A 23,290-nucleotide genomic window follows, 5' to 3' on the forward strand; every position below is an offset into this window, starting at 1 on the left:
TTCCTGACAGTGACGGCAGTACCCTAAAAGAAGGCAAAGTAACGGCTCCAGGCCCATCTCTGTGCAGCTGGAGAAGGGGGTAGGAGAAATGGGCTTGCTCCAGATAGGGAGAGGGGACTGCGGATGGGGAGTAGCAGGGAAGAGAACGTTCTATGATCAAGTAGTAAGTAAAAATTACAGGCTGAAGAATATTACTATATAAATTAGCCAAACACTTTATTACAGAGTATGTGTTTATATCAAAAGCACAGAAAGACTTTTATGCTAAAAACCAGGAAGACTGTGATGTTACAGAAGTACGATTCGATAATTCCAGTTCATTTGTATGGGTACCAGGTGCCCGATGGCCTCAGTTGGAACAAGGTACAAATGAGGCCAAGGGCCCAGGTCTGATCATCGTCTGGGTCCCTCAGCATATTGGTTTCTCAAATTGAGACACGTATTACCAATCCCAGCTGGCCATCCTTCAAATATTTACCATGACTCTGAACGGGTACCGAGTCAAAGATTACAATCAAAGCTCACGTTCTTCTGAGTTAGAAGATAAATCCTTAAATGATAGGGACAGCACAATTAGCACTGTAATCTATCTTCTAAATAAAAGAAATCATCAGATATCCTGGCATATTTAAAGTCAATCACATAGAAGTATTAAAGCTTAGAAGCATTCTATGGGAACTGAACTAAAGAGAGGAATAACGAATGGAATAAAAGCTACCATCACCAACCATGATTACCAAATTCTTAGAAACAAGAAGCTGGCAGCTCACAGCAGTTAGCTCCACAAGAGTTCCCTTGCCTTTGAGAAGAAGTCCTTTTGGAAAGGCTATATCAGAGTGAAACAAACAATAGCCATGATTTTAAAAATCAGGTGTTTTTGTTGCTTGTTCTTTCAGCCCCCTTTAAAACTTGTTCCCTGAGAGATCCCGGACCACGTTAAGCAAGGAAACTGGAGGGTGAGCTTAAAGCTGCTCTTACCAAAAACAAAACAAAAGAAAGCAAAACAAGAAGCCTATCATTAGTTTGTAATTTTTATATCCCTATAATCTTTAACATTAAAAAGTCAACAACGTAAAAATACAGTTTTGAGAATACTTTGAAGGTAAATGTAACATTATTCCAAAGTATGTTACAGTCAAGGATTCTATTGACGGTGCCGAAAATACGAATGTAGTATTATTTTTAAAGGACCCCATCTTATTTAGTAGATTACCAACTACTGATTTATTGCTTTTAATGTGACGACACACCAGATCTTTGACAGCTAAATTAGCAGAATACAAGTACATTTTTCTCTTTAATCGTTTTTATAGAGTAGGACATATATACATCCATATAAAAGAGACTGTAGCAGATGCCTCCTAGAATCAACCAGTTCTTGTAAACATTGCATTTGTGCACATTTTCATACTTTGATTCCAAAATAGAGAACAATATTAAGATTAAAGGCAAATTTAGTAGCCAAAAGAAAAAAGTCCAGTTTGACTTCCTGCAACATACGGTATCACTCCTCTCTTCAGAAAACAAAACAAAAAAACCTAGCAGCACATTAAAAAAAGTTACAAAACGTTTCAGTTTTTTTCCGCTCCCATCAAAAACCAAACAAAAATAAAGTGCAGCACCCATAAAAGTGTCAAGAAAATAGCCAAGTTCTTCCTTTCTTGTAACAAAATAGCACTTGGCCTCAGCAGTCTTAACCAAATTATACAGTGTCCATCATTTTGGGTTCATCATCTTCTTTATGTACCACTGAGTTTAAACTGCAGAGAGCTGTATTGGGAGAATACTGAAGATAATCTGGATTCTGGGGAAAAACAGAGAAGGAGCATTAAGAAAACCAGCGGCAGGACAGCTTGGGCAACCGCAGCAAGCAGGGCAGCAGAGGAGGGAACAAAACGGTGGAGTCGCAGCCTCACTGAAACCCACGGACACAGAGCAAGCTGACAACGTTGTTATTTAAGCCAAAGAGAAGTGATGAAAGGCAAGGAGGGATGTGAAAAACAACTTTAATCTTTCTCCTCTTGACAACACTATAATGAATCAAATTGGGCCATATCTTATGTCTTTATATGTACCCCGCTACTGATAATTTAAATGATAAAAACACGATTTTAAGGCAGCAATGTATTTTGAAGATTACTATTTAATTGCACAGGAAATACTAAAAATGCTAAAGGTTTAGAAAAAAGGGAACCATTTACTAAACCTGAAATTCTCAAACCCAAATTTCTGAAGTTGAGAATAAAAGAATAGGCTTCACTTACTTTTAAAACAGAAGTAGAACTTACAAATGCTTTGTATGCTCACTTGTAGAACAAAGAACAGAAAATCCTAATAAACAAATGCAAAACTAAAACCATTACCTCTTAGAGCACCATGGGTAATGACACAGACCTTAAGATCAAGGAATTCAGGAATTTTTTTCCTAAGAATTCAATTTCGTTGACTCAGTTGTCGTGACCATCTGCCAGTTACTTAAATTTCTACTGCTGGACCATCTAGGGTCATTTATGTTGACTTAATGAGGGAAAACAGCCCAAATGGGATAGACTTCTTAAAACCCGCGGATCCACAGGGGTTTAAGAGCCTGCTAATAAAGTACAGCACATTGCAGCTGGAGTACTGCAAGAGCCAAAACTAGCTAGAACTGCATGATTCCCAAACAGGTCTTCATGAAAAAGTGGCACAAATACCTGGTGCAAGTATGGGGCAGGCACAAACTCCTGCCTCTAAAGCTACAATGCTCAAAGCGGAAAAACAGCATCCCAAGGTAATGAAACAGTTACATAAATAGGCTAAACCGTAAGTAACTATGACTCCTGCCTATATGCAACAGGCCCTGGGTTTATTTCACAAGACTACCGTCAATTACAAAAAGAGACTCAGTGCTAAGTGTTACCCAGACAAAAGACTTTAAATTGATAATTCTCCTTCCATTATCCTACTTTCCATTACAGTGTTAAGACCATTTCTGACAATCTAGACCAAATTCCAAAGGCCTTTAGAATAGAGCTTATATGACTTGTTTGGGACTGGGCTAAATTTGCAGAGACAGAATATTAAGTAGTAGAACTGGCTGAAGAGATTCTCTGGAATTCATGCACTCACCCCTCCTGTGAACTTAAGACATTATCAGGGAGAGATTTAGACAAACAAGTTGGGCCATCATGGTGATGGAGCAGGTAAACCACCACCTCTAACACCAGCATCCTGTACAAGCACTGGTTCGTGTCCCGACTGCTCTACTTCTGATCCAGCTTTCTGCTAATGAGCTGAAAAAGCAGTGGAAGAAGGCCTAAGAGTCTGAGTCTGATACCCAGATGGGAGACGCGCAAGAAGCTCTCAGCCCTTGGCTTCAGCCTGGTCCAGCCCTGACCACTGCAGCCCTCTGAGGATTGAACCAGTGCATGCAAGATCTCTGTCTCTTTTGTCCCTTTCAAGTAAATAAATAAATTTCCATTAAAAAGAAAAACAAATAAGTCAACATTCCTAATCTAACCTCAATTTAAATGCTACTGATTACTTCAAATACATAATTATTATTATACATATTCATATGGCTATATAATTCTATTCTATTGTAATAATAACATTACAATAGATAGTAATACTTTTGACACATCTCTTCTTCCACTGACACATCTTTCCCCCACAGAGAAGTCTGAATTCTTCTAGAAAATGTAGCATGAGAGATCCCAATAGAGTCCATGGAAAACGCATGTAACAGAAAAGGGATGTATGAATTTCAATTTTTTTTCACGCATCCAGACATTTGCCTTTCAATTGTATTTCTCCACAAACACTGCCGAAGTAGCCCTGTTAGCACTCTACAGTAGGGAGCTGGCGGTGAAGGACAGGTACTCAGGACTAGGTGACCAGCTCTGTCACCTGCCCAGATAATGATGAGACTGCACAATAGGGACAACTGACGGGACCCCAATGAATGGGTTAGGTAGACTGTTATTTGTGTGTTTTAATAAGTCTTTCTCGGATCGTGTCTTATAGTCCTAAAGAAATGAGTAAATGAGTTCTGAACAATCTTCTCATCCAACTCTCAACTTCAAGCAAATTATTTTAACCTCCAAAAATTGCAGTTTACTCATCAGAGAGTTTTGGATAAGATTACTTGTAACCTACACAGTGACAGAAAAATGGGATGGTTTTGAAAGGAATGATTTTCTTTCAAACTCTGTCCCTGCACTGGTCTTGCTTCCTCCTGTTCCCCTCAGCTAATTGGTACCCTTACTGTACCTGTAAGTGAAATCTCCAGCCCTTCCAGGCTGCCCCAATGCTCACAGTAAGAGGACATGGTCTGCACAGGGATATTTATCACATCTGAACAACCCTGATAAACCAACTGTCCTTACTTTAACTCTAGCCCCTCCAGTGACTTCATTATAGCAGATGAAGTCAGTTGCTACCTGTTATGTTCAACAAGAATGTCTCAGAACTTTCGGTAATCATTGCCATCTGCATATCTTTTTCCCTCTTAGGTTTAGAATAATGACATCCTTCAAAAGCCATCTTTCCCTTTGCATGAATTATGTGACATCTTGTGTTTGACAGGTTTACAAACTGACAATGATTATAGTAAAATCCCCTTGGAGAAATCAACTCCCCAGGGGCTGCTTCTCAGGAACCGAAGAGGAAAAAAACTACAAGAAGAGATAATCTGTAGGAAACAGGCAGAGGAGGCATTCCCACATGTCTAAGAGGGAACATTATTAATTATTTTTAAAAAATCAGACCTTGATGAATTACTTCCATATCGTAGAATAACTGAGCTGAATATGATGTACTGCTTTCCTTAAAGGACACATAACCAGACAGTAAAATTACAGTGACGTAAAGACATGGGAATCGCACTTTCTCCCACTTCACCAGGTTCAAAGGTAAATATACAAGATCTGCCTCACACTGTCTTCTCAAAAACCCTTTCCTTCTCATGATGGGAACCACAGAGCAAATGGCTAAACTTCTCCGAAAATCCTGCAACTTGAAAACTTAGAGGGGCTGGGTGTAATTTTTAAAACTATTACTGGGGTTGGAGCTGTAGCATGGTGGGGGAGCTGCTGGCATCTCATATGGATGCCAGTTTAAGTGCCAGCTGCTCCACTTCCCATCCAGCTCTCTGGTTATGCGTCTGGGAACACAGCAAGAAGACAGCTAACGCACTTGGGTCCCTGCACTGACATGCGACACCTGGATGAAGTTCCCGACTCCTAGTTCAGCTTGGCTGCACCCTGGCTGTTGTGACCATCTGGGGAGTGAACTAATGGTTGGAACATTTTCTCTCTCCTTCCATAACTCTGCCTTTAAAATAAACAAATCTTAAAAACAACAAAACTTAAAAAAAAAAGATCGGGGACTATGTAACAATAAAACTGTAATCCTTGGACCCAGTACAATGGCTCAATTGGCTAATCCTTCCCCTTCAAGCGCTGGGATTCCATATGGGCACCAGTTCATGTCTTGGCTGCTCTCCACTTCCCATCCAGCTCCCGGCTTGTGGCCTGGGAAAGCAGCGGAGGACGGCCCAAGGCCTTGGCCCCTGAACCCACATGAATGACCCAGAAGAAGCTCCAGGCTTCAGACAGGCTCAGCTCCAACCGTTACAGCCACTTGGGGAGTGAACCAGCAGATGGAACATCTTCGACTCCCTCAATCTCTGTAAATCTGACTCTAATAAAAATAAATAGATATTTTTAGAAAACACCGTAATTCTAAGTACTATGAGGCAGACCCTGGATATGTACTCTTTTTGATGTAAATTCTTTTGCAGAGGTGACAGAGTGATTTTTAAAATTTTGGTCTAATAGCAGATATCATATTTACTCAGTTGATTAATCTTACAAAATTGTTTCCTGAATTACATTAACATATACAATTTCTTGGTAATATGTGCCACTTAGGATGTTTAATGTATGTGCAACAAGGAATGAAATAGTAATAAATAAATTGACCCAACAGAGCATGCCTGCTGCCACTTTCATGTATGCTTCGAAGCTGCTTCACTTCATCTTGAAAAACTCCCAACGCTGCACAAGACATCCTGAAGAGCTGCAGTAACTACCGCTAGGTCGCCGCTGCCTTTAAGAGTGTTTAGATGGGGTCAGTGCCACGAGACGGCAGGCGAAGCTAAGTCTGCAAGCTGGGATGCCGTAAGGGTGATGGTTTGAGTCCCTGCTGTTTCACTTCCAATCTGGCTCCGTGCTAATGGCCTAGGCAAAGCGGCAGAGCTGGCTCTGCCACCACTGCAGGAGACCCGGAAGAGGCTCTCAGTGTTGGCCTGGCTTATTCCTCGCTATGTGGGGAGAGAACCAAGGGTTGGGAGATCTCTGTCCTAAATAATCAAATGTATCTTTAAAAAGAAGGTTTAGATGGAAGTCATTAAAAGGAGATGGTGCATCTTTATATACTTAAAAGGCCCAAGTGTTTCAATGCCAAAATATGGAACACGTTTAGAACACGCATATGTCTTATACCCCGAAGCAAGAATATTTTAAATGGTCAAACATATATTATATTTAAGAAGAAAGAGTAGTCCATAAGAATGAAAGTTATGTGAGCTGATTGGCTTGTAAAGGTACTTTTCCAACTTACCTGTGGTAAGGATTCTAATAAACCTATTGATCCAACACCAGAATGGGGAACATGATTCTGAACTGTCACAGGTTGAAAATTTTGGGATTGAGAATAAAGTCTGACTCTTGACTTGAAAGCTTCAAGTTCATTTTTGAATGCTTCAAAATATCCTTCTTCTTCTGCCTAGAAAACAAATGCACACAAAATGTACTTTCCAGGATTTATAGAGCACACAGTAAATTCTACAAAGCATTTACCAATATGAAGGACATGAAGATAAAATGAACACATCAAATGCAGAAACCACCATGAAACTACTTGTTTATAAAAACACTAATGGTTCGTTCAAACTCTTTTTATTTCAATGAAACAAATAACTCCTTCCCACAAATACACATACAACTGTTAATAAAAGAAAAGTAAGCTTTCTCTTATTTCCCTCAGCTCCTACCTCAACAGGACCTAAAAAAAAAAAAACCCTCACTTGTCCTCTATCCTTTGCCCACTGCCAAAGGAACGCTGCTAAAGCCTGTTAATCCCCCATCAGTTAGTGATGAGGCACCATTACCTGGATCTGCTAAACAGAGAACCTGTGTCCTCTATCTGTCCAAGTTAGGAGAAATCAAACAAAATTCAGCACTCAACTTCATGCTGGGAATATCCAAATGTTCTAGTTGTGCGAGTTTCTAAGCAAACAGTACGGTTACTAAGCTGAGGAAGGAGAACTCTCAGGCATCCAATGACGTACCAAACAGGCATCATTCTTGAATCAAAATTCCCTACAGGCAGTGACATGTTTAGAAAGGAGCCTGCTCCATACCGAGGAATCAGAGAGCATATCCCAGGGCAACAGAACATGGGCTTCCAGTGTAAGCAGCAGCAGCCTCATGGAGCAGCTCACATGGAGCTCAAGTTGAGTAATCACACTAAAACCTGCAGATCAACATCTATACAACAAATGCAGGCAATGAATAGCTTCCTTAACTGCATTTTAACATCCCATCCCAGTCAATACACGGTACCTAGAATGAACATGTGGAACTTCAGCCTTTTGCCTCAACTCATCTTTCTGAAAATCAAGCAGCACATCTGCTCATCCTGCTAAAAGCCTCAAGCATATAGATTTAGGTCTAGAGTTGACTCAACCGACTTCATTTTAGGAAGTCAACAATAGACCATTTGTTTAATTCCTTTATGTCAATTTCCTCACCTACACTATAAAAATAGTAACCCTCATAAAATGTTAGTGAGGATTTAATGAGCGAATGCATGGTAAGTGCATAGAACAGGACTTGGCGCAAGTAGGCATCCCATCAATGTTGCTACTACTTAATTTTTTAATATTTATTTTATTTGAAAGGCAGACGAAGAGAGTCAGAGAGGTCCTTCACCCACTGGTTCATGCCCCAGATGGTCAGAGCTGAGCTGATCCAAAGCTAGGAGCCAGGAGTCACCCATGTCGGTGCAGGGTCCCAAGGCCTTGGGCCTTCCTCCACTGCTTTCTCAGGCCACAGGCAGGGAGCTGGATGGGCAGTGGAGCAGCCGGGGCATGAACCAGTGAGCATTTATAGGTGCAAGCATCGCAGGCAGAACACTGACATGCAACACCACCACGCCAGCCCCTATTACTTAATTAAAAAAAAAAAAAAACTATTATTAGGAACACTGTTATAACTGAAGATTTCAGTGCCTTTCAATTCTATTCTGTCAAAACACATTTCAAAGAATACAGTTTGAACCTATTTCATTTCTTACTAGGTAGCAGTTTAAACATGCCCATTAATACAAGATGAAAAGGCAAGCATGCGGAGGGGATGTGGAGTTAGCTTAGTGGTTATGATGCAAATTAGGACACTCATGTCCCACGCTGGAGTGTCATCATTCAGCTCGCAGCTCCAGCTCTGACTCCAGTGTCTGCCAACAGACCCCGTGGGAGGCGGCAGCACTGCTCAAGCAACTGGTTTCTTATCACCCACGTTAGGGACCTAGAGGACTGCCTCCAACTTTAGCCAAGCCCCGCCCTGTCCTCTGCGAGCATTTGGGGGAGTTTGCCAACAGATGGGAACACTAACTTCCAAACAAACAGAGCAAGTTTTATTTCTCCTACAGGTCAAGTTAACATGCTAGTCACAATTGGCCTAACTCAGTAACTTGATCACTCAAGATTTAGTGTTTCAGGAAAATTTCCCATTTAAGTTGCGGAGCAGAAGAAATTTAGGGCATTTAAGGCAAAATCGCTACCACGCAACTGGCACTGTGCATAACGGGTTAAGCCACTGCCTGCAACGCTGGTACCCTTGGTTTGACTCCCACTGCTTCATTTCTGATCCAACTCCCTGCTGATGCACCTGGGAAAGCAGCACTTACGTGGGAGACCCTGAGGAAGCTCCTGGCTCCTGGCTCTCAGCTGGCCTAGTCTTGGCCATAGCGGCCATACAGGGACTGATCCAGTGGATGGAAGAGCTACCTCAGTCTGTTCCTCTTTCTCTGTGACTTGCACCTTTCAAATAAGTCTTTTTTTTTTTTTTCTAAAAAAGGGGTTGAGGATGGAGAGAACAACTATCAGCTTATGTTTAAAATTTAAAAATGTAACATTTTTCTTCACTGATAAACTGAAATGCTCTTTGGGTCCAGCGCAATAGCCCAGTATTTTGGCTGGTTTTATAACTTTACTTAATTGAGATGGAGAGACAGACAAGATGCCTGTAAGAGCCCAGGCAGGACACTGAAGCCAGCAGGGGGAACAGAATCCAAGGCCCTCGTGTGTGCCAGAGACCAGCTGTCTGAATCATTACCAGAACCTTCCAGGGTTGTGAATATCACATTATTGCAAACTCCCATGCACATGTGCTAACTGGTATCTTATTAGGTCAGATGCCCGTAAGTGTATACTTTAACTGCAAAAACCCTACTCTGTGCCCAGAGAAACCACATTCCAGAGCCTTCCCTCTTCCCAGAGATTCCCAACCGACTTCGGTCTTTTTACTTTTGCCTGTAGTTCTAAGGCTTGTCTATGTGTCCCTCAAATACGTAGCTAAGTTTTGCCTGCTATATATATATAAAAGGAAATATTTTAAAATATAAACCTTACCGAGTACAGAAAATTTTTAGAAAATGATTCTGGATGTATCATTCTGTGGATCATTTTAAGCACTTTTTATTTTTACCCATGCTGATGCATTTTACCAAATGACTATACTCAACTGTTCAAACTACTAACTGCTGGGCACTGAGTTGTTCCCTGTATTAAGAACAACTTCACTACAGAGATGCCAGCTAGTGCACGTGGGTAATGATCGCTGTAGGGTAACAGTCACCTCTAACGCTAGGAGCCTTCCACATGCCACCATGCACACTTTGTCATGGGGCTGGCAGGGCACAGTGGGTTAAGCTGCTCCCCATGACACTAACATCCCATATCAGAGTATCGGTTTAGGTCCCAGATGCTTTGCTTCTGATCAGCTCCCTGCTAAAGGACACTGGAAAGCAGAGGATGGCCCGAGAGAGTGGCCCGTCACCTCCCACACTAGACACCCAGCAGGAGTTTTGGGTCCTAACTTTGCCCTGATGCAGCCCCGGGTGCTGCAGCTATTTGGGGAGCGAACCACCGAAAGGAAGATACTGTGTTATTGTGTGTGTGTGTGTCTATATGTTTGTAAGTGTGTATCTGGTCTAAATAAATGAAACCAAGAGCTTCTGTTCGTTTGTTTACTCCAGGCTGAAACCAGGAGCTTTATCCAAGTCTCCCGCGGGGGGTGGCAGAGGTCCTTCTTCTTGGTCCATCCTCTGCTGCTTTTTCCAGTGCATTAGCAGGGAGCTGGATTGGAATTTGAGCAGCCAGGACATGAACAGAAGGAGAAACAGAAAAAAAGGGAGATCTTCAAACTGCTGGTTCACTCCCCAAATGCCTGCCACAGCAGGGCTGGGCCAGGTCATAGCAGAGAGCCAGAAACTCCACCGGGGTTTCCTACACGGCCACCATCCACGCGCCTGGGCACAGGAGCAGGCAGCCTGACCGGAAGCCAAGGCGGGACTAATCTCAGGCACTCTCATGCGGCAGCTGCTGCATTTTTAAAAAAACCACTCCTTCACTGACAGTTTAGATGGCTTCCTCTTTCCCTGCCAAGCTTTGATGGCTCATTAACTGTGTCTGTTATCAGTTCTGTTCAACACTGTATCCTCAGTATCAGAAAGAACTGTGCTTTTGCATCAGCAGGCACTCAGTGTGGACTGACTCAAAACACGGGACCATCCCAAGGCTCACGCACTAACTTCAGGTTTACACACATGCTCCACTATGAACTCTTATATTGCTCCTTGACGTCTCAACTGGTACAAAACCAGCTTTATTACAAATGGACTCTTGAGGAAAGCTATACAACTGAACCCGTGGGCGTCCTGGTGGTCATCTTTTCTGGATGTTTATTACAAAGGAGGTTTCAGCTAAGACCTGACTTTCCCATCTAGTATTATTAAATAACTACTTACTTTGGCTTTCTGGAAAAATAAACGAAAACACCCTCTCGGATCCACATTACAGTTTTTGGCCATTTCCATAATAAACTGCATTACAACAGCTTGATGTGCTATTTGTTCCATTAAAGCCCCTTTCTGAAAATAAACAGATCAGAGTTACATAAGAAATGCAGCTAATTGCTAAACTGACTCAAACTTCGGATTTTTAGAGTAATTTGATTTTTATTTCTAATTCTAAGTCAAATTCTATGCAGACACATTAAGAGTATTTCTTAGTTTGGATGTTTTTTGATTATTTGTGAACCAGAAAAATTAAAGGAGAATCACACTACTAGTTTAACATTGTGGTTACAGTTTGGATTTGTAAAACACACCATTAACTAGTTAAAAAATAAAAGGTTACAGTATATGGGAATAAGAACACTGAGAAGTGGCAGAAAAATACACTGGAAAGCTGAAGAACTAAAACTTGTCATATCAAAATTCAAACTTACAATTTCATTCCCTTAGATAATAACAAAAAATAACCCCCAAAACCAGTAACATTAGGATCAGAATTCCACACAAGTTCCCAGAACCTCAAGGTTCATATAATACCTGTTCAGCTTCTAGGTGAAAACACCATAAAATAAGATATTGAGCGGTTTCTTCACATACAAGGTACGGGTGGTCAGACAAAAACCTCTGACTATCATCCCAACGACTCAACATACCTGTAAAAAAAGAATTCAACTGTGGATATAAAATACTATCTTTCTTCCCATAAGGAAAGAAATGTTACTTTAAAATGATTCTCTTTAAAAAATAATTGGTATTTCCAGGGGCATATACATTATGGTAAAAGAGCAAACGAAGAGGAATAATATCCTATGAAGGAAAGCTCTGGAAATTCACAGGAAGTGTTATTTCCCACAGTAAGACCAGCAAAGGGTGCTCACCAAAAGCCTGCCTGGGGGAGCGCCTGCAGTCCCAGGTCACTCTGGTTCCAAGCACAACCAATTTCAAGAGACTCAATTTACAGTAAAAGTGAGAAAACTGCACCAGAATTGTGGTGCAGCAAGTTAGTCAACCATGCGCGGTGCTGGCATCCCATATGGGTGTGGGTTTGGGTCCTGGTTGTTTCACTTCCTATCAAGCTCTCTGGTGATGCACCTGGGAGAGCAAAGAGAGATGGCGCTAGTGCTTGGGCCCCTGCACCTGAGTGGTGATGCTCCAGAGGAAGCTCCCGACTCCAGGCCTCAGCCCTGGCTGTTGTGGCCATTTGGCAAGTGAATCAGCATAGACACGAACTGGCACTCCGATCTGGGATGCCGGCACCTGTAAGTGGCAGGTTAGCCTTTGTACTACAACACCAATCACTGACTCTGCCTGTAAGACGCCATTCTGTTGTCTATGATTCTACATAAAAAAAAAAACATATAAACTCAGTCAACACCCCCTCTGCCAAGCCTTAACTTCCATCAATCTCCATCATACTCCTTTTTTCCCAAAACAAAAAGTATCTAAGGACTGTGAATTGCAGCATAGCAGGTAAAGCCACTCTCCAAGACGCCAGCACCTCATGTGGGTACCAGCTAAGAGTCCTGGCAGCTCCCTTCCCATCCAGCTCCCTGCAGATATCCTTGGAGAAGTAGCAGAAGATGCTCCAAGTACTTGGGTAAACCAGGGACCAGCTCAGGTTCTGGCCTAGTTGTGTCCTGGCTGCTGCAGCCAGCTGGGGAGTGAATCAGCAGGCAAAGATATTTCTCTCTCCCTCTCTTTGCAACTCTTTCAAATACATAAATAAATTTTAAACACTTTTAATTGATAAATACACTAATAGTAGACTTATTAGAACAATAGTTCAACAATCTACCTGCATTATACAAGGATTCTTCAAAATTTCTTTTTTTTTATTTTTTTTTTTTTTTATTTTTTAAAGATTTATTTTTATTATTTTTTCATTGGAAAGGCGGATATACAGAGAGGAGAGACAGAGAGGGAGATCTTCCATCCGATGATTCACTCCCCAAGTGAGTGCAACGGGCCGATACTATGCCGATCCGAAGCCAGGAGCCTCTTCCGGGTCTCCCACGCGGGTGCAGGGTCCCAAAGCTTTGGGCCGTCCTCGACTGCTTTCCCAGGCCACAAGCAGGGAGCTGGAAGGGAAGCGGGGCTGCCGGGATTAGAACCGGCGCCCATATGGGATCCCGGGCGTGCAAGGCGAGGACTTAACCACTTGCGCCACCGCGCCGGGCCCGGATTCTTCAAAATTTCATGGGAAGGCTTGGTGCAATAGCCTCGCAACCAAAAGTCCTTGCCTTGCATGTACCAGGATCCCATATCCCATATCCTGGCTGCTCCACTTCCCTTCCACTCTCTGTTTGAGGCCTGGGAAAGGAGCTGAGGACGGTCCAAAGCCTTGGGACCCTGCACCTGTGTGGGAGACTCAGAAGAAGCTCCCGGCTCCTGGCTTCATATTTGCTAAGCCCTGGCTGATCTTGGAGAGCGAACCAGCAGGTGGAAGATCTTTCTCTGTCTCTCTTTCTCTCTGTATATCCGCCTTTCCAATAAAAAACAAATAAATCTTCAAAAAAACTTCATGAGAAATAGAATTAAAAGTGGTTTATTTTAAGATGTTCTGGGAACCTTTTAAAGTTTTTATTTATTTACTCATTTTTCATTTGAAAGGCAGAGACAGAGTCTTGCATTCATTGGTTCATTCCCCAAATGAACCCCAACAGTTGGGGTTGGGACAAGCTGAAGCCATGAGCTGGGACCCAATCCAGATCTCTCCCGAGGCCGGTGGAGACACAGGTTACCACTGGCTGTCTATGAGTGTAAGATTAGCACGGAGCTCTGACATGGACCCAGGCACTACAATAGACACATCTAAACATCTGGACCAATTTACTATCCCACAAAACATTCAAATCCATGCATCTGAGGGCCTTTGAAAAGTTCACCGAAATGTTATTATGAAAAAGTTAGGTGTTTCAATATTTTTGAACAAAAATAAACAATCTTTTTAAATTTACTTTTTGAACTATTCTTGTACAGCAGCATACACAAAAACCTGAAAAAATGCTCATGTTTTAACCAGAAGCACATTTGAATCAGATAGAAAGGGAGAAAGAAGCAAAGACAAAAAATTAGTTGAGAAGTAGAAAGAGAATAGGGAATACAGGCTATTTCAGAGGTCAGTAACACACAATACATTTTGCTTCTCTTCTCCACTTGGCTGGCTCTGTTAATCCATTTTAACTAGTCCTCCCATCACCCCCCACCCAAAAAAAGTCTAAAACAAGATCTGTGTAACTTTACCAGACACAACTGCAACAGTGGAGTTGACCATGTATAACACCTTGTTCTCATTTTATAAATTCCTTTCTTGTAAACATCTACAAGACACCAAACCATGATGAAGAAGGAAATTTAAGTAGCTCACTTACCAAAATGTCTGATTTTTTGCTCATATTTCTGCATAAATGATTTTGATTTATCTTCATCTTCTGTTTCTTTTCTTTTATCTTGATTAATGAAACTCTAAGAAAAAAAAATTACAATTAAAATCAGGTTTTAGATTACAATGAAAACATTTTTCCCAGATGCCGAATGCCTCTCCGTTCTTCCTGCAGACAATATAAAAACCCAGGGTGCTATGACTCTGACCCTGCATTAAACCTGCTCAACTCTTCATTCAAAGAAATTAGTATTTTCTTGTTTGGAAGTTCCATTAGGCTTGCAAAATGATATTTGAAATCTATGTGGAAAATCAGACATTTATCATAGGAATTACACAGAAAAACAAATGAATCTTTTTGTTGAGATGTATTTTACTATTAAAGATCCTTTCATTTTTAATGATTTCTTTTATTAATATACAGATTTGATGAATCTCAGACACAATTCTCCAAATGCAGCTAAACTTTGTGCTCTTTTTACCTCCCTTCCAATTTTTCTTCTATTATTTTTTGCCATAGCATCCTCTCAATTTACTTTACAATTACAGACTCAATGCTCCTCTAAAGGGAACTCCGCAGTAAAAAATTGACCACTGCTCCACAGGTGTATTAGAAACAATAAAGAAATCACCAAAAAACAAAGAAACTGACATCTCACTCGCATACACTGTGGGTTTTTGCACTCTGTTAGCCGCCACAGATCAGAGAGAGCATGATACTTGTCTTTTTGGGTCTAGCTTACCTCACTAAGATTCCTTCAATGCCTAATCTGTGGTTGCATTATTCATTTCCTACAAACATTTGCAACTCTGACCTAATCACGGCATTCTAAAGCATACTTACTACAGAATTATTTAATAAAATGCAAATTAGAAATAGAGTTTGATTTCATTTCTAATAAATTTGTCTTGGGGGGGGCAGTTTGATTCCTGAGACCAAGTACAAATTTCTATTGAGGAAATGCTTATTTTCAATTAATCATAAAATCAGACCAAAAAATCACGTTGTAATCTAGCCATCGAAATGAGAACAGCCCTGAGAATATTCTGGGCTTGCATTTGTCCCCTGATACCATCACTGCCAACCCGCGAAAATCACAAACTAACTCTGCGCCGACTTACAACCAGGGAGCACACAAAAGCTCCCAGTTTCTGAGACAAAAGCATTCTTCTCCTTTCTATTCTGCCATCCAGACCAGCACTGCCCAGCAGAAACATTCCAAATCACAGACGTTCATTTACATTTTTTGTGGGCCACATTAACACAGAACCGTAAGACTGGTAACCTATGCTATTTAAGACATCTGACGTATTATCACTTCGCCGTGTGAGCAGCTCGGCTGACTTCTTTTGGGCACCTGATTGGAACCTGCCGTGCGCTGTACCCTTACAGCACGTCTCCATCGGACTAGCCGCACGCCAAGCGGCCAGAAGCACCTGCGGCTCGTGGCTATGGAGACGGACCGGTCCTTTCCAGTCTCAGGCCCCAGGCAAACGCAATGCACGACCTGGGCAAATGACTGCAACATCAACAGTCCTGATTAACACGGGACGGAAGTAGGCTATGTCAGAAGCTAAGTTTAAAGGAACAACTGAAAACAAAGGCAAAATGAAAATATTTTTTCCATGACTATGGTATTACAAAAGGAGACATTCATTTTACGGAAATAAAGAAACATCACTTGGATCATTTCCTCTGAAAGAAAAAAATTACTTTTTCAGCAGAAAAAAAAATGAGCATCAAAATATCCATACTGAACATCGTGTTCATGGATTTAATTGCTAATGTTTTTCCAAAGTCAGGCTTAATTCAATATAAGGAACTTTCTGCTTTCTCATGCATTTTTAAAATCTAAATCTCCAATGGAGAACAGCAGTTCAAAACACTGAGGAGTTTGAGAAACCCGGCATTGCACAAAACCCAACCAGACCGATGATTTGCATTAATGCAGGCAATGGGGGAAAACTCATTTTGATTAGTAATGGACATCATTTTCATTCTTAAAAGCATCTTTTTAATTAATTAATTTGAAAGAGACTACAATTTAGCTTATGAAATATTTTAGGGCCCAGTGCTGTAGCCTAGTGGCTGGTGTCCTCACCTTGCACACCCACGATCCCATATGGGTCTAGCTCGTATCCTGGTTGCTCCACTTCCCATCCAGCTCCCTGCTTGTGGCCTGAGAAAGCAGTGGAGGATGGCCCAGAGCCTTGGGACCCTGCACCGGCCTGGTGGACCCAAAAGAAGATCCTGGCTCCTCGTTTCAGATCAACTCAGTTCCAGCCACTGCAGTCACTTGGGGGAGTGAACCAAAGGATGGAAGATCTTCCTCTCTGTCTCTCCTCTTCTCTGTAAATCTGACTTTCCAATAAAAGTAAATAAATCTTAAAAAAACAGTTTTTGTAATGCATCCTAATAACTATATGTAGAGCCAAAACACAAGTTTTACGATACAATACTGATCCTAAGTAGGGTGCCTTCTGTTCTTTTCTGCTCAGTTAAATTTGTTTCCTTATCTATTTAAGAAATGACTGATTCCACTTGAGAGAGACAGAATATGATTGACTGGTGCATCTGCTGGTTCACTCCCTCCACGCTTGCACAGGGGCAGAGGTCGCAGCAGGAACCGCACCCAGGTCTGCTGCCACGTGGGTGACTGAGCCAGCTGCCTGCCTCGCAAGGACGCACGTGCAGGAAGCTGTAGTCAGGGGCCACAGCCAGGGTAAACCAAGGCAGAACGACATGCATCGTGGGCACCTTCACCATGAGGCTAGAAGCCTACCTCTCCTCTTGCTCTTTTTACGATTTTTTATTTCAAAGAGTTACAGAGACAATCTTTCATCTGCTGCTTCACTCCCCGGGGCATACCAGCCAGTGAGGGGTCAGGCAGAGGCCAGGAGCTCCTTCCCGGTCTCCCCCTGGGTGCAGGAGCCCTATTCCTTGAAGCACCCCTCCCTGCTTTCCTGTGTGCCTTAGCAGGGAGCTGGCTGGAAGCAGAGCAGCTGGGACGTGGGTCTGTGCTCTAATTTGGCATCACAGTGCTGCAAGTGGAAACGTGACCCACTGCGCCACAACGCCACCCTATCCTCCCCTTTTCATAATACTTGGAATATACCGGGTTATTTCACAACCTGCCTGCATCGGTCACGGCCTCACAGTTTGAAGAACAGCACTCCTCGGTACTCTTCCAGCAACTCTCTTATGATTTTATTCTAATTTAAATCCACTTCCTTCTTCAGATACATGAGTCAAAGAATAAGCTTATATTAGCATATTCTAACACAACGTAGAATACTTCACTTAGGAAACCACTAACTTGGCAAGAGCACTGTACTATTTAAGTGACAGACAAATCTGAATGATTTTGCTTTGTATTCTAAAACAGAGAAGCTAACAGCAGGGCATCACAAACGTGCCCACCGCACCTGCTTTGCCACGCACTAGGCTCTAGGTTGCCACGTTTTTATTTAATCTCCACACTCACCCTACATAATTGAAGACACAACTGCTCAAGAGACTTCAACGACTTGCCCAAGACTACAAAGCCAGCACGCGACAAGGCTCAGGATGGTGGCTGTGACTCCAGAGCCGACCTTGAGTCAGTAGACCACGCTGTGGTCACGTGATTCGGTCAAGGCCTACCCAGATCAGACACTGCTGGGGACTTGGCACAAGCTGTCCGAAGTGAATGTTTCTGATGCTGCTGCCTAACCACCAAATCTGCACACCCGGTTAGCACAGATACTCCAGGTCTCTTTTCATTCTTGCTTCCTTCCTTTCTTTATGGTCCCTTAAAAGGTCATACCTTATTAAAAACATCCTTGCTAATGGCATCCACGTTCCACAAACACATCCTCTCTCTCTGCACCAGGGCCTCCTCCTTCTGCCGCCACTCCTCCTCCCGCTGCCGCAGCTCGGAGACGGCTGTCTGCGCCGTGGCTTGCTCCTGATCCAGGGACTCGGAGTTGTGAAGCGCGAGGCTGCCCAGTTTTTGCTGGGCTTCGGCGAGATTCCACTTGCAGGCCACAGAGCTCTTCATGCACTCCGTTTGCTTCTGGCAGGCCAGTTCAATCCCATGGCCATACAGCTGCATGGAAACACAGCAACCGTGAGAAAGGAAGGCGATGCACATGGCTGTGTAACAACAGCTCGACTGCGTTTTTTTCTTCCCCACTAGACTTCTGTACAAGGTTTTTGATGTACCAAGTACTTTGCGTTCTGCACCTGCAGTTACATTTTTGTATCACAGGCCTTGTTTCATCAACCAGACTCAGTTTCTTGCTTCATCTATGTCTCTCTCCAACCAAATAATAGCAACAACAACAAAACGGTAACTATGGCAATGTCCTGAATACAGCTGGTGCTCAACAAACATCTCATTTAGTCTTCATAATCCTGAACCGGCAGAATAACGGGATCAAGATGAAATCTACTTCAAGACTTCAATATTCCACGTGAGGAAAACTACACCTGAAGAGCCCTTGTCTTCAGGTTCTCCTTGAAATGAAAGCTAATCAGGGCTTGCTGTTTTTCTTTCTGTATTATTCCAACCCTCAGTGATGTAAGAAATTGCTATCAGAAACAGCTTCTGGAGGCCAGTGCAGTGGCACAGTAGGCTAAGCTTTCATCCACAGCACCAGTTTGTGTCCCACAAACTGTGGCTGGCCCACACTTGATCCAGCTCCCCTCCCTCCATCCACCGCTTATGACCTGGGAAGACAGTGGGGGTCAGCCTGAGGCCTCGGAACCCTGCAACCCTGCACCAAGTGGGAGACCCAGACAAGCTCCTGGCTCCTGTATCACCTCAGCTCCGGCCACCCAGTGCAGCCACTTGGGGAGTGGACCAGCTGATGCAAGATCTTTCTCTCACTCCTCTCACTCCATCTCTCTGTAATTCTGCCTTTCAAATAGAAACAAACATTTTTTAAAGTTTCTATCAGGTACCTCTGATTCCAAACTGAATAGGCAAAGTTACTACTTGGTAAAATGCTAGCTGGTTCACTCCGGTGACTTCTTCTCAGCAGTATTTATTAGTGGAAACACTTAATCATTCTACATAAACCACTGTGATTTTTAATTCCCCACATTCTTTAGCTCTATAAAACAAAAGCTGAAGGCACATTCTGACATACTGGTCAAACAGTGACCAGTCTCAAATTACTTATTTAGAGTTATTTCTGGGATGTGTTGGCACGTCAGGCCACTCCTCTCCCTCCAAGCACCTGCATCCCACATAGGCACCAGCTCGCATTCCAGTTGCTCCACTGCTGGTGCAGCGCCCTGCTTGTGGCCTGGGAAAGCAGTAGAGGATGGCCCAAATTCTTGGGACCCTGCCCCCATGCGGGAGATCCGGAAGAAGCTCCTGGCTTCTGCCTTTGAGTTGGCTCAGCTCTGACCATACGAGCCATCTGGGCAGTGGTCCAGCAGATGAAAAATCTTTCTGTCTTTCCTTCTCTCTGTAAATCTGCCTTTCCAATAAAACTAAAAATAAATGTTTAAAAAAAAAGAGAATAATTCCACTCTGATCTGTTTCCATATTTGCATATCTATTCAAGTCCTTATCACTTCACATCTGAATTACTCAGGTAGAAATACAGTCTCTTTTTATCCTTAGTCATTCTCCATCCCACTAGACTGGAGCGCGCTTCCTGAAAACCAAATCTCATCTTACTCATTCTCCAAGTCTTTTGATAAAGTGAAACCTGAGGTCTCTCCCAATGGCATTCCCCAGTCTCTCCTCACAGTTCCTGACTCTCTACTGTGTGTCCAGTCACCCCATTCCCTCCCCGCCATGACAGCTGCGATGCTGCACTCCTTCTCCCCCCAGGGAATTGCCATCTCCACCGCAGACCCTGGCATCCCCGAGGCCTGTCCTTGCCCAGGGTCTCCCACCCAGATGCGGAGTATGCGTATTTCCACTGTGGTGTTTTTCTACACATCACTGTGCTTATCTGTGCATCCAACTCTCAGTCTGCAGTGGGGAGCCAGAATCCAACTGTGAGATGAACAGATAAGCCAGGCTGGCAGTGGTAGAGTTTGGAGGTGAGGAACCAGCAAGGCCCCTCTTCTCCAGCCAGGTCTTCAGGCAAACTCAGGTTTCAACCAGAGCAAGCGTGCACACAGTTAGCTATTCAGACGCTATTTACTCTTTCAGTCCAGGTTCCACACATCATGTCCCTAACTAACCAACTAAAACATTTACTTCACTTTTAGCTATCTTACAAAGTGATCAGGTGTCACTGTGAGCCAGCTATGCTTAAAATGGGGCTGGGACAAAGAAAACCCAAGCCATAAAACTTATTTTGCAAGGAATATCAAGATGTATCAAGAAAGGCAGCATAAATAAGTGGGAGTATCCTGCATTTTCAAATTACATGGGAGCACATGTTTATTACTCAAGTCGGATGAATTCTAAAAATGATTTATGCTCAAGTTCTCCTCCACAGACTATCCAGACAACACGTGGCCTCTAAATTCCCTAACATGTGCTCAGATGATTAAAAAATTCAGGCACATTTTAATCCGCGAACACAGAAAACTCTAAGAGGAACACTAAAAGAGTTGTATTTTCACGAACATAAATTCTGCAAAAGTAACTGTTAGCACTAAGATCTGCTAAGGTAACTTTGTGTCAAAAATCTCCAAGATTATTTACATTCCGAATCCATCTTTAGATCTAGTACATGATGATGCTGAAATTCTCTGTAACGGGCAAATGTCAAACCAGACCTTTGAAAGCTTTTAAAAAGTGTTTTCAAATGCCTGTATACTGGGCTAAAGATTTCATTCTTCCCAAAAGTGTAAGTCTTAAAGTCAGAAAGCTGAGTAAGTAGGTATGTAAAAAAAAAAAGGGGCAAATTTACAATTAGCAACTACCTGGAACATTTTAACAGCACCTAAAGGTAGTTTAGGTCAACAACGTTAAGATGTGCAGTTATGTAGGAATCCAGTTACATAGGACTAAACTTTAGATTTCTAAACTTTAGAATCCTAAACTTTAGATTTAACTTTGCACTAACTAGCTGGGATAGTCCCAGAGCAACCACTTTTTAAGGGAAGAGACAAGCCAACTCCAGTGTAAAACCCCTTTCAGCTAAATAAGTTTGTCAGCACCCAAGGAAAAACAGCAACACTTTGAAAATCCAGTTTCCCTCGCGTTACTTTTGTGATTCAGCCACGGAAACGATTCAGACCTTGTTACTTCCTCTCCAGCTTCTTCCCCCCCAAAGTGACAACAGCAGGTGCCAGTCGCTCTGTGACACACTCTGAGCTTATCACACACTTGTCTATAAGGATGACATCCGTGATCCATAATTAGTGAGCGACTGCTGACCCAGCAACCCCCTTTTCCGCTCGCCCTTTCCCAGCCACCAGCTGGCCCAGGCGCAGTGTACACTTCTCCCTGTGGGAAGCTGCGGAGCCCGGGGAAGCAGAGCATGGATGATGACCCTGCGCTGACTGGCAAAACGATTTCAATCCCTCCTCTTCACTAACTCCCAGCAAAGTGTGTTTGGAAGGCACATCGTCTAGACTGCATTTCCTTGACCACGGTAATGTGTGTGTGTGTGTGTGTGTGTGTGTGTGTGTGTGTAGGGGGGGACGGGGGGGGGGGGGAGCTGTGATCCCGAAACAGACTTTCACAAACATACACTCGGGGCAGCAGAAACAAAACAGCCAGGACTCAGAACATGGAATTATTTGAATAAGTTTCAGGGGCAAGAAAGCTGTGGGCTAAGGACAATGTGCACCAGGGAACCTGAGAAATGAGCAGGAAATAAAGGGCAAGTGCACCTTGCTACTTTGTTGGTGTTGACTGGTAATGCTTTTGTTTTGTTTTTTTTTTTTTTAACCGGAAAAAGGACGTGGAGCCAGACAACAAAAACAAGCGAGCGCGAAGAGGTGTGTCAGGCATGAATAGGGCAATGTATAGGATCTGCTCTGCTGTGGGCTCACGTGGGGTGGAATCTGCGTGGGAAATCCTCCGGGGCGCACGAACTTCACAACAGGTGCCTCTGGTTCCCAACTCAACCCGAGTGTGTGCAAGGAGAGCCGCTCCATGGGGTTCGGATGGAAGCGACAGGTTGGGAGGACAAAGGGTCATCCAGGTTTCCGACAAGAGTGGGGCACCCCAAAATCTGGGTGCCGTCAGGCAAGGAAAGGGGTGGGATGAGGAAAAGAGGGGTGCCTTGCAAGGGTGAGGAGGGAAAAAAATAAATCTGCCACGGGGTTTGAAAGAAAAAAAAGGGGGGGGGGTGTGGGTGCGCGTGGAGGCAGAGGTGACGAATGAACCCCAGGACCACCTCCTCTTGCCCGAGAATGCTACCATTAGCAGCGGGATGGCACCCCCAAAAAACCTCTCCAAATCCCCCGGAGGATGAGCAGCAAAGCACCGACCACCAAGGCCGGGGGCTGGGGGGGCTCTCCAAGGGGCAGGACCACAGCTCCTTCCCATCCCTCCAACCCCACAGCAGAACGCGAACCCCCTCTTCTCACCTGGGCGCCACCGCCCGGCAGCTGCGGGCAGCGGGGGGAAACGGGGGACACGTCCAAGTCACTCTCCTCCTCCGCCTCCCCCTCGACCCGAGGGAGGCTCCAGGGTCCCGGCGGTGGCCACGGCTGCTCCATGGCCTCCCGCACGGCCACTTGTAGGGGGTTTGGGGATGGGGGGGACTGAAGGTGGTGGTGGCTCACAACCGCGACCCGCCAACGGTCTTGAGCCACAGACACCAGACCCTGCTGCGCGGAGCCAGCCGCCCAGCCGGCCGGGGCCGTTACCCACAATCCCC

General features: G+C 43.6%; 1 protein-coding gene across 2 annotated transcripts; it reads right to left on the reverse strand.

Annotated features, from left to right (window-relative positions):
* Positions 1–636: 636 nt before the first annotated feature.
* CDC37L1 (cell division cycle 37 like 1) lies at positions 637–23,273 on the reverse strand. Of its 2 annotated transcripts, XM_040988895.1 has the most exons (7): positions 22,998–23,273; positions 18,310–18,591; positions 14,493–14,586; positions 11,659–11,774; positions 11,074–11,196; positions 6,604–6,768; positions 637–1,804 (listed from the first exon to the last, which is right to left on the reverse strand). In XM_040988895.1, exons 1-7 carry the CDS (start codon positions 23,127–23,129, stop codon positions 1,703–1,705), a joined length of 1,014 nt encoding a protein of 337 aa, XP_040844829.1. In that variant the 5' UTR covers positions 23,130–23,273; the 3' UTR covers positions 637–1,702. The 2 variants fall into 2 exon arrangements, with proteins under 2 accessions (XP_040844829.1, XP_040844831.1); XM_040988897.1 differs by lacking the exon at positions 11,074–11,196.
* Between the last annotated feature and the right edge of the window lie 17 nt (positions 23,274–23,290).

This window comes from Ochotona curzoniae, unplaced genomic scaffold (genome assembly GCF_017591425.1).
Source record: "Ochotona curzoniae isolate NIBS_2020 unplaced genomic scaffold, NIBS_Ocur_1.0 contig_50, whole genome shotgun sequence".
Lineage (NCBI taxonomy): Eukaryota > Metazoa > Chordata > Mammalia > Lagomorpha > Ochotonidae > Ochotona > Ochotona curzoniae.